Source organism: Marmota flaviventris, chromosome 10 (genome assembly GCF_047511675.1).
Source record: "Marmota flaviventris isolate mMarFla1 chromosome 10, mMarFla1.hap1, whole genome shotgun sequence".
NCBI classification, from domain to species: domain Eukaryota; kingdom Metazoa; phylum Chordata; class Mammalia; order Rodentia; family Sciuridae; genus Marmota; species Marmota flaviventris.
In genome coordinates, this window is record NC_092507.1 from 116,479,858 (window position 1) to 116,492,354 (window position 12,497).

Genomic DNA, 12,497 nt, shown 5'->3' on the forward strand with positions numbered 1-12,497 from the left:
AGTACAGATGGAGAGTGCTTCCCACTGTGAATCAAGTAAGGACCTCTGGAGGATGTGACATCTGAAATGCATCTGGTGATCCATTACATCTAAACAAGTGGAGCTTGCTAGGATCCTCTTCAATTCAGAGTTAAAGTCCCAGAAGCCAGGTCTGAACAACAAATCCTGCAAGATTACATTGAGCATATATTGGTAACTGATCATGAACCAGATAAATTACAAAGGCTTCACAAGGACAGTTGAAGTGATGTCATCACCTCCTGGTGTTTAGGTATAGACTGGGCACCTGGGGAGCTGGGTCCTCACTTCAAAGGGACAGCACTGCAAGGAGCTTCACAGTGTGTCCTACGTGAACCAAATGAGAACAGAGAAATAACAGACCTTCATAAGGTGGAGGTGAGAATAGAGGAGAAAGTGGGTGTGGATTTGGGAGGAGTGGGAAAGTGAGTAAAGAGAAAAAGAAGAAGGGAAGACCATGGGGAGGAGGGATGAACAGAAGAGATGAATACAAAACTCACCAGCGCTTCCTAAACCAAAATCCAAGACCTGTCAGAAGAGCCAGGGCCACTATCACGGCCAAGAGGATCCAGCCCAGGGCACTAGGAGGTGCTGCAGATTCAAGGGGACACCAGGACATTGTTGCAAGTGTATCCCCTGTTTTACCCCATGTTTAACTCCCTATTTGTCCTGTTCAACTGCACTATTTTGAGTTTCCTCCTCACCAATCATTCTTCCTAGCTTTATCTCATCCCTTTTAAGAGATGAATCCTTCGTTCATTCTACATATTTCTGCATCTACAGATCTTTAATTTTTAATTCTTCTATTCCTTGGATTAAAATATTTGTCTTCTTTTTTGAGACTGGAATTATTAAAAATGCCAAATTTTATATCTGGCCTCATGCTCTGATAGGGGACCTCCCACTAACACCAGCTGGGTCCCACTCTTACCACCCCAGTAGAGGACGAGGTCCTGCCCTCTTAGGCTGCTGTGCTTCACCCTGCAGGCCAGGCCAGCCGCCTCCCCAGCTGCCACATCCAGGGTTGTTCGGAGGTTCCACGTCCCATCACCATTGGGCAGGATGTCACCTCTCTGAGTGCCCTGCTGCTCCTGTTCACCTCGCATCCACATCACCCACACAGGCTTTGGGTAGAAGCCAGACACATGGCATACCAGCAGCAGACGGCCAGGCCCAGGGCTGGGGCCACTGGACAGCCAGGCCTCAGGCTTCACTGCAAAGGACAGAAAACACATCCGGACAGAAAACACATCCAGACACAGACTCTAACATGGACTGAGAGTCTCAGAACTCCATATGAGACTACAGAGACACATGGTTCCAACTTCTGGAAATGTCACTTGATATCCTCTTTTTATCCTGAATTTGACTTTAAAATAGAAGAGTTCTTTGAAACGGGCTACAAGACTGACCTTGTCGCTGAAGATGAGCCTTCCCTGCATCAAGAAGACCCAAGGTGAAACATGGGCAGGCGTCACTGAGGAGCATGTGTAATGAATGTGTTTGCTCTTGGTTCAAATTGAATAGTTCACAGACTTTCTGGGCCTCTCTTCCACCCTTCGGAGATGGTAAACATGTTTCATTCTGGAAACTCATGAAGTCATGTCCTTGGATAGCTACCTGCAGGAAGCCTACCCAGGCCATCCCAGAGTACAGTTCACAGCCTGCTGCCACCTGTAGATCAAAGGGATCTGGGGAAGAAGAGTAAAGAATTAGAGGAGAAAATGGAATGAGTGGAAGCAAAAGACAATAAAAGCAGAAGGGAATTTGGGGAGTTTAAGGGATGGACCCCAGTGTGGTTTGAGCTGAGGTTCACAGAAAGGAAACTGGTAGGAGCTGGAGGTGGAGGAAGAGATGATAATATGAGGAAGGGAGGGGGTTGTTCAAAGGTGATAGGGAAGGTGTGGGGGGTGAGGGACTTAATGTGAGAGAGCAGAGACTCTAACTAACCTGGGTGAATGTATCCATGGTCACTATGACAGTTTACACAGGAATGAGAGCAGAGATTAAATGAGAGAGAAAAATCACACTTTAAGAAGTCAACCAATAAGTGAGGAAGCTGGGGGTACCTCATCCATGACCATGGAAAAGGGTGGCCACAGGATGACTCTGAGGATAGATGATAACACAGAGCCCTTTGGGCAAGCTCTCAAGCTCAGTTCATAAAATTTTGGAGAATCGGGTTCTGGTTTATAGCAGGTGTCCAGGGTGTGATTGCAGCTTTATGCTGAAGAGTGTGGAGTAAGATTCAGATCACAGAGAAGGCTGTTTCCCAGAATAATGAAAAGTTCACTGAGACTCCCCACCCCTCCTCCCATTCTTCTCCCCAGTAAGGGAACTGAACTCACCTTCAGACGTCAAGTGATCAGTGTCAAGTTCCTTAACGCTAATGAGTATCCGGAAAGCCCTTTCCACATCCATCACCTGCTCATTACTGATGTTGCCCCTGGACCAGGGATACAGGAAAATGATGGTACCAGACCTTCTGTTCCAGCTGTGAATCTGCAGCTCCCCCAACCAGCCTGAGCCCAGATGTGCCCAGGAATGGTTGTGAAAGGATAACATCCACATGATATGATAGGAGACAGGCTCCTCAAACCCTGTAGCAAAAGAATAGATAGAATAGGAAGAAATCAAACACTGGGAGGGAGAGACGTGGGAAAGAAAGGTGCCAGAGTGGGAAGACTCAGAATCAGGAAAAGTGGAGAGCCACCATTACCTTAGCTGACGTCTGCTGGCCCCCAGGGTCCCATGCTCTATCAAGAGCCTCCATGACAGCACAGAGGGCTTGAGTAAGAACACGCAGAATGGGGCCAGCTTGGCACTCGTTCTCTCCAGGTATGTACAGGGGAAACTACCATCACCCCCCGCCACACACACACACACACACACACACACACACACACACACTTGCATCCAACAGATCTCTTACCACAAATCTTACCAAATTCACTGTCACCTCCTGGGAAGAGAGCAGCTAGAAAGGGGAGTAGCAGGAACAGCATGGCCCTTGCAGATGCTACTTGTTTCTCTTGGAAAAGTCGTCCTTTGGTTTCTGTTGTAAACCAACCTACCCCATAGATCTCTCTTCTGACTTCCTTATTCAACCAACAAACTTTTTCTTCCTGGAGCAAAGACAATATACTCCCTCCTAAAACCCTGAGTTTCCCATTTCCCATTTCCCCTGCTCTTCTGACTCTCTGCCCAGTCTTCCAACTTCTCTCATGGTCACGGACTTCCACCCTGTTCATCTTCCCCTATTTCAACTGCTGTGGAACAAGTCTTATGTGACACTGAAAGTTACATTGCCACCACGGACACTTCTTTCATTGCTGGGTATTGAACCCAGGTTCTTAAGCATGTTCTATTTTTTGTTAAATGATTTTGAATTATTCCCCCATGTGTTCTCTTGCATACCCCATCCCCCACTCCACCACATTCATGTCTCTGGCATCACTGGTTACTTTATTTCTGTTTTAAGAAGCCCCTGTGATTGTCCTCTACAACAGTACCAACTACTGAGACTGTGGCTCATGTAACCAGGCTGGCTCCATGGGGCATGCAGCCAGACCAGTAACACATTTAATGCTCCATGATCACCATCCTGAATTTTATAATAATTTTATTGAATTTGTGTTTCATAAGTAAAGTTCAATGAAACTGGAATGAGAGGTTCCAGGACCCTCCTCAACTTACAGAGGGTTATTCCTCCCACCGCCTCACCTGCATGTGTAGCACCCTTCCACCTGCTCCCCACTGTCCGGGGCCTTGGCAACTCTAGACTCTGCCTATGCACATCCACCCTGCCACCACTGCACTGACCAAGTCTCTTTAGAAGTTCAGGTCCCTTTTGCCATCAGCCTCTGTCACTATCTCAAGCTTTGCAGGCACAAAGGGAGAATGGGACATGCCCCCGAGAGTGTGTTGGCAGAACACAAGTGCAGCTATGCCATCCAGAGTCTGAACCAAGTTGTTTTGTCACTGGTCAGGATGAGCCTTTTGCCCACTCTTGTTCCAAGTGTCACAAGCATCTCCACATAATTTGGTTGCAGTTTCTCAGTGCTCACCTGTGTGCCAATGTTGGGGTGACCACATTGGGGAGGGGAGATTAACTTCCCCATTCAGTCCAGCAGAGGTAAAGGTCATTTGAGAAGCTGGGGCACTAGGCAGCCAGTGGGCAGTTTACATGCAGCCATGCAATAGGGGCCCAAAGGGCCTAAGAGTTCCTACAGTGATCCTGGTAGTATCCCTGTGCCCAAGGGATGCAACATTGACAAATTAAATAAAATCACAGATAAAAACTTCCATAGAAATGAAAAAGTTTTGTATTTTAATACCTTTAAAAGCTTTTTGAATAACAAACTAGCTATGGTATGAATCATGTTTTCCCCAAATCCATATATTGGGATCCTAACCACCCATGTGAGGATATTAGGAGGTGGGGCCCTTGGGAGGTGATGAGGTCATGCTGTCTCAACCCTGTGATTGGCCTCATAAGTGGGACCCCAGAGAGACCCCTAAACCCTCCCACCATGTGAAGGCACATCCTGAAGTTGCCTTCGATGAACAAAACTGCAGGTCCCACTAGAAACCAACTCTACCTTGACCTTGGACTGTCCAGCTTCCAGAAGTGTGAGAAATAAGTTTCTGGTATTTATAAACTGCCCCATCTGTGGCATCCTGTGATAACAGCCAGAATGCCTAAGAAGGGGCTCCACATTTTCATTTTTCCTGGGATCCCACAAAATATATGACTGCTGTCTTGAGCGTGAAGGAGGGAAATCAAGGAGAGGACAGTTGGTTGTGTGTAGGAAAGAGAGGGGAGAAAATCAATTAGGAATGCGATTCTGAGACCAAAAGGTTGTGACCTGAATAGAGACACTAAGGGCATAACCGATGCTGGAGAAGGAGGAGGGGTGTTTTAGTCATCTTTTTTGCTACTTGACCAAAGGACTTGACAAGAACAACATTAAGGAGGAACGTTTATTTGTGGGCTCTCAGTTTCAGAGCTCTTAGTCCATAGATGACCTACCCCACTCCTCAGGGAACAAGGCGAGGCAGAACATCATGGCAGAAGAGGGGGCAGAGGAGAGAAGCTCTGGACATGACCACCAAGAAGAAGAGAGAGAGTCACACTCATCAAGGACAAAATATGTCCTTTTTTCTGTCATAGCAGATTACACTCAGGGGTGGAGTGGACTGGGAGCTGCAGATCCACAGTGACTCTGATCCAAGCACCAGCTACTGCCTGCATCCCTGATCAGGATCCTCTCTGCCAGAGAAAAATTAAGGGGGAGAAACTTTGAATTCTTCTTTCTCTTTCTATTCTACTCCCTTAATTCTTCCCTTGTTATGGTTCAGATATGAGGTGTCCCGGAAGAGCTCATGTGTGAGACAATGCAAGAAGGTTTAGAGGTACAATGATTGGGTTCTGAGAGTCTTAAACCAATCAGTGAATTTATCCTCTAATGGGTTGGTAGGGTGTGGTTGGGGAGGTGGGTTCTTGGGAGTGTGGCTTTGGGGTAGGGCACCAGTTGGTCCTATTCACATGGCTCCTGAAAGGCTCTGGGGAGCTGAATAGCACTCTCCAGAAGTGATTCATGGGAGAGGGTTTCAATAAACTCCAGCTGTCAGTGATCAAGCTTCAAGTTCCTTCTAAATGAATTACCAAACAGCTCATTTTAGAGGTGTTCCCTGAGGCATTATTGGCTACAATGGTAGGTGGGGAGAAGCCACATAGATTTAATGTTTTCCTAGAGAAGTTGAACACCTGTGAACTCTTACAGAATGCCTTCCCTGCCCAGCAGTTTTCTGCAAAAACTTGGGCTAAATTGTGCAATTTCCTTCAGCATCTTTATTGTCTCTGTCCCATTTTAACTTGGGCTGCTTTTCTTTCCACCTGTATAGGAAGTAAGCTGGGAGGCTTTTCCTCTCTTTATCTCTTTGATACCCCTCCCTGATGACACCCTGGTCAGGGTTAAAGGACAAGGAATTATTTGCACATTTTATGCTCCAGTAACCAAATTCCAAGTCCCTCCCAGGCTCAAGCTGTCCAGGGTTGTGTTTAGATTATTTATCCTGCACCCACATATCTGGTCAGCTGTTCTTTCACTGCTTCATTTCTGAGCTGTGGAGGAGTCAAGGGTTGCTGCCTAGATCTGCTCCACCATCTTGAGAAACAGTTTTGTACATACTCTGTATTTTACTCATTTTTCAGATAATAGTTGACAATGAATTTCTCTGATTCTGTAAGTTTTTTTTTTAGTCTGTTGAACGTTTTCATTGCTGTGCAGAACATTTTCTTAATTTAATTGACATACATTTGTCAATTTTTACTGCTGCTTCCTATGCTTTGGGAGTCCTCTCCAGAAAACCATTGTCTGTATCAGTGTCTGGAGGTATTTTCAATGTTCCCATCCACTCATTTGAGAGTTTCAGCCTTTTATTTAGATTCTGACCCTTTTAGATTTGATTTTTGTACAGGGTGAGAGTTGGGGCTCAAGTTTCAATTGTTTTTCAATGTGTCTATCCAGTTTTCTCAGGATCATGTTTTTCCCTTTCTCCAAAATGTTTCTAGAAACTTTGTTGAGACTCTATTGGGTGCAGATGCATAAGATTATTGATATTTATTCAATTCTGTTGGTCCACATATCGGTTTTTATGCCAGTACCATGCCGTGTTTTGTTTGTTTGTTTACTATGTCTCTGTAGTATGTCCTGAAATCAAGTCTTGTGATGCTTCAAGTTTTGCTCTTTCAGTTCAAGACTACTTTACCATTCCAAGATCGTTTGTGCTTTCATATGAATTTTAGAGCTGCATTCTATGAAGAATGTCATTGATATTTTGAGGGAGAATGCTTTGGGTAGTGTTATTAAGTCTTCTGATCCATAGACATGGGAGGTCTTGACATTTTTTGTGTCCTGTTTAATGTCTTCTTTCCTCTCACAGTTTTGTAATTTTCATTTAGAGGTATTTCGCTTCCTTGATAAAATTTATTTCCAAGTAATATTTTAGTACTTTTAGTATTTTTATTTTATATACTTTAAATATTTTAGTATTTTTTATTGTGAGTAGAATTTCTTTCCTGGTTTCTTCTTCAGCAAAGTTGTCATTAGTATGTAAAAATGCTAGTTAATTTTTACATGTTGATTTTGTAGCCTTCTTCTTTGATGAATTCATTTGTCAATTCCAATCGTCTTTTGATGGTCCCTTTAGGTTTTTCTATGTCTTATCATATGATCTACAACAGGGATAATTTCACTTCCCCCCTCTTTAATCATAGGCTTAGCTTTAGGTGACCCAATGAGCCAAATCTTTCCTGAGTGATTACTAATGGGACCTGACCCAGGGTTGCCCATGTCTTAAATGTCCAGTAACTGATAAAACAAAAACACACCAACACAGAAAAGTTCCCATACAAAGACCAATAGATTGGAAATCTTTAAGATGAACAGATAATATGGGGGTAAATACCCCTGGTTTACTATTCCACTTAATCATGTTTCCTATACCAGCAGCATCACACATATCCCCCACAAAGGGGGAACAAATGCCCATAAGGGGATCCACATGTTCTCACAGAGGAACACCAGATGCGTGGAATCGAGTGTCTCGCCATACACACCGTGGGAACTTACCAGATGGCCAAGGTATTAGAACTTGACTATATTCAATCTCCTTTTTCTCAAATACAGCATACAGACCTAGTCAGGAAGAGAAAGAAGGAAATTCCCCAAACAAAAGGAACCTTGGCAGCTTCTTGGAAAATCCCTCAGGCTCTCCACCTTACTTATGGGAACAGCTCCTCCAGTTTCACCTCACACTCAAAAAGCCAGGCTTGCCAAAGACAGAGCTGGGGCCTCTCTCAGGTCCCATCTGGGGTGCCAGTTTTGAAACAACAGCTCAGTTCACGTCCCTGATGCTGATTCTAAAATGAAGAAAAGATTTGGGGGAAAAGGAAAAAGTTTTCTTGCTTTGTCAGCAAAGGAGAAAGGCAATGAGATCAGATCACAAAGGCTGCCAGTCATCAAATGAGTGCCCTGCTAGGGGAGCAGAGTACTAAAAAGGGGGACACAGGAGCTGTCTCTTGAGTAGCGTTATCAGTAAATCAAATTAAAATTTAATTTATGTCCTTGAAAAAGCTGCTGTTCCACTTTCCAGGCCCAGAGTTTCCTTATTCTCATGGACGGTAAGTGGAAGGGAAGATTGCTTGGTTCAGGAAAGGAAGAATGTTAATTTTCCCTGCCCCCTGGTTGAGAATGGGAGAGAAAGATGAGGAAAGACAAAAAGATCAGTTTTAATATAAAAAATATATTAATATTATATTAATCAAAATATTATATTATATTATGTTGAGCATCAAGATTTGTCCCCAAAGCATGAAGTGGACCCCTGTTTCAACGCCACTATGTACCACAAGGTCAAAGATTCATGTGGTCTCCCCTAATTTCCAAAGCCAAAGCCCATGTCAGTTGAATCCATTGACAAATCTTTTACACATCACTTTATTCTCCACTGTTGTCTTCTAACAGAAGCCCCCACAGCCATCCCTGTAAACACAATTCATTAAAACTGAAGAAGTTGTCCTTTTGTCTTAGTCAAAAATCTAGAAAATTCATGCAAAAAATTTATTCCATCTTTTAATGTAACTTTTAAATCTTCCTTGGATTTTTGTTTTAGGTCATAGCTCCTTCTGGGTTCAAAGTAAATGGAGTTTACTCTGAATTCTATCCTGTTTCTCTTTGTGTACATTTTGGAATGGGTGGCTGCCTATTTCTACCCTGCACTACAAAATAAAGAGATAAAAATGAACTTATATACGGTTAACTTGAGTGTGATCGTCAAAATTGTGCTTTTGCATTAGCAAAAATCAAATAGTCCATGTAGGTCACTATAAAGAGAAAAACAGAAAGCTGCAGATGAACATTTCACAAACCACCACAATCAACCTTTCTCGATGTTCATATAAGATTCTGGATATTTTAGCATTAAGTTTGACGGCACAAGGCAGAACACTCACATTGACAATATCCTCTAAAAGATGTAGTTATGTTTCTCTCTTTTGTTAAATGACTAGAAATAAGTAAGAAAAGGTGGGTCCCAGGAATTTGTTTCCCAGCTCCCTCTTTCGATTAGGGTTAGTCTTTATTTTTCAATTTTGATTCATTTTGTTTTGGTTTTTACCATGCTTGATCCCCATTCCCAAAAGAAAGTTTCCAGAGTTTCAGTCTGAAATACAGAGAAAAGGAAGTCCCAAACACACCTGCTCCCTTATCTTCAGATGCACTTTGCAGGAGTTACAGACTGAACAGGTTGAACTGAAGTCATGTGACCATAGTGAGTTGAAAGATGTCTTCTGTTTGATTGAACAAACTGAGAAACGAGGAATTTATTCCAGAGGATGTGGTAAACAATTTATAGGAGACAACCAGTGGTCTGTGTCATATAACCCATTTTTCCCAAACCTAGTAACCATAAGTACATAGGTGTACAGTTCACAACCAGTTTCATCCATATGGGCAATCTGAAGATAATAACTTAAAGATCTGCATGTGATTTTTGTTTTGCTTTGTTATGTTTTTGTTTTGAAGACATACTATGCCCATTTTGGGATTCATCCCTGTTTTAAATATTTTGTCTAAAATATGTACATATTAAATGCACACATGTCCATCAAGATGAATAGATTTAAATACATAATCTAAGTTAATGCTACACAAAAATAATTTAAATTTAAATAAGTTCTACAGGAGATTAGGAGTTTTTACATTCAATTAAGTGACATAAGTTGTACACTTACATTTGCCAGAAAACTATAGTTGCAACCCGATAGTTGCACAAAACTATAATTGTATTGTATAGCATTACTTTTCCTCGCTTTTACTGCAGGGTGATATAATAACACAGGTCTACAAATCTCATAAAATGTGCTGAAACGTCTTTTCTGGGAACATTGTTCACTGTATCAAATAATTTCTCCACTACAAAAATTGATGGGAGAAAATTCCATGTGCAATCATGACTAGGACATTTCTCCTGAACAACTTATTTTCTGATTCTTCCAGACTCTGTGAATGTGTGAATGAGCCTGGCTTAATCATGTTATGGTCTGCTAATAATTTGTGATCCCCAACAAGTGAATAAGGTATCATTGGCCTTGTTTTTTAAGTTTTCTTTTCATTTTATTGGTAGTATATTCCCCTGGACTCTATTCCTATATTTTTCATTTATTTTATTTTATGTACATATTTTTGTAAGTAATTTAAAATCATTTTTGGAACTATAAATTATTACAAAGAATGAATTTGTAACCTGATTGATAATTAAAGTTGGTGGAAGACTTCAATCTTCAAATCATTAAATTATAATGATGCTAAAAACTTGTTTTAATCACTACTGCCACCATTAGGAAAATATAGAAAATTATCCCAGTTTGTGGTCTCTCAAATATTTATAAAAAACACTGACATTTTGAAGCTTTGATATTGCAGATAAGTACATGGGCTGAGGTTGTGGATCAGTGATAGAGAGCTTACCTAGCATAAGTGAGGCACTATGTTCAATCCTCAGCACTACATAAAAATAAATAAATGAAATAAAGGCATTGTGCCATCTACAACTAAAAGTATTGTTTAAAAGAAAAAGAAATCTAAGTATATTATGTAACATTAAACATTTATTATTTTTCCCCAAGAATGTACCTATGGCACAAGTTGTTATTCCAGTTCAGTCTCTATTCTACAGAGCGTAATTATTTTCCAATTGTTTTTTTCATTCTGCTTTGTCTTTGAAATCTTTTGTACTGATTGTTGAGCTAATTATTTTCCTGTATTTATGACTTATGAATCTCATTCACTCTAATCATGCTTTTTTTTTACATTTCATTGGTTCTTTGTAGTTATACATGGCAGTAGAATCCATTTTGATATAATTATACAAGCATGAAATATACCTTATTTTAATTAGTACTCCTTCCTTATAGGTGTGCACATTGGTGAGATTCACTGTGGCACATTCATATATGTACATAGAAAAATTATATCAGATTTATTTCACTGTCTTTCCTTTTCGTATCCACGCCTAACCTTGCTTCTTTTATTTAACTGCGCAAACTATTTGATTTATTTCTTTCTCCCAAATTTTTCCTTTCCCACATTCTAAGATATTAATGTATCATTCTTCTATATCTGTGTTCTTCTAAAATGTGTTGCTTTTTGTGTACAACTTGAATTGTAACAAAAAGTAGGAAATTGTGTTTCACGCATAATGAATTTCATTCAGCATTCTCTTGAAGACCTTCCCATATTGATCTATGTCTAGCCTGTGTCTATGTTCTGAGTAGGATTCCATAGTGTGCATCTACCACAGGTTTAACAAGTCTGGTATACTTTTAACACCTCACTACCATTAAATGTTGTGATAAACATCATTGTATATGGTCTCTCATTAACCCATGGAGACAATGCTCCTTGTGGGATTTCAAGGTCAATGTACATACTTAGATAAGACACTGCCACAAGCTCTTCAGAGTCACTTCACCACCATCAGTGCATGAGGTTTCCCACCTGTCACCCATCACTCTAGATGCTCAGTTTCTCTGGCTTTCTGATTTTTCTAAGTTGGTAATGTAAAATAATTCTTTCTTTTAATTTTTATTTCCCAGATTACTAGTGGATTTGAGTATCATTCACATGCTTTTGTCTTCAGGGGTTTTCGTCTGTGAATGTCTTATTCACATACTTTTTTATTTTGTAAATGTTTAATCTTCTTATTAATGTTTGCACAAGATTATCTTTTCATACCTCAAAGCACTGAAAGAATAGATTGTACCATCAATTAATTGAAGAAAAGAATAAAGAAAACTTTTGAAAATCACTCACTTACCCAAGAGTATAACTACCGCTTTTGTTCCTGGTCAGTGGTTTGACAAAGATTTATGAAGTGTCCCAGAGAGGGAGCAATTAACATGCCACAGTTAAAATCAAAACACTATAAAAGTTTAATAAGAACTTGTATTTGAAAAAAAATGAAAGAGATCATTTTTAAAAAATAGCCAATTTCAGGTATGCTTTTAGCACCTCTCAAAGAAGTAAAAAAAAAAAAATGTTGAAACCAAAAGTAGAAATAAGCTGAGTCCCCTGACATCAAGCAGTATGTTTTCAGTCTTCAACAAGAGGACACCTGACTTGATAACCTGAAAAAACTTAAGGAAGCATATGGACCAACAGGACTGAGAAATCCAGGAATCATTCGGGCTTTGGTTAAGGTTAACCTGGACTCTTCAGTGAGTTTGTTACCTCTAACTTCTTGTCCCTGATTTCATCCATAGTCTTATTTCTCTGGTGCTGAAAAAGTAACTTGAGTGATGTGTGCCCAGTAGGATAACTTCAGAACAAGAGAGAACATCTCTTTCCCCCACCACCAAACATGAAAATCAGGCTGCATATGAACTGAGCCAGCCACCTTAGGACAGGCACATA

The 12,497-nt window shown here is 40.8% G+C and overlaps 1 protein-coding gene across 1 annotated transcript; it reads right to left on the reverse strand.

The window, feature by feature from the left end:
• Positions 1-302: 302 nt before the first annotated feature.
• On the reverse strand, positions 303-3,023 carry LOC114079115 (T-cell surface glycoprotein CD1a-like). Its single transcript, XM_071618284.1, has 6 exons — positions 2,963-3,023; positions 2,367-2,618; positions 1,431-1,709; positions 953-1,231; positions 519-609; positions 303-345 (listed from the first exon to the last, which is right to left on the reverse strand). The coding sequence occupies exons 1-6, from the start codon at positions 3,021-3,023 to the stop codon at positions 303-305; spliced, it is 1,005 nt and encodes a 334-aa protein (XP_071474385.1).
• Positions 3,024-12,497: the final 9,474 nt, after the last annotated feature.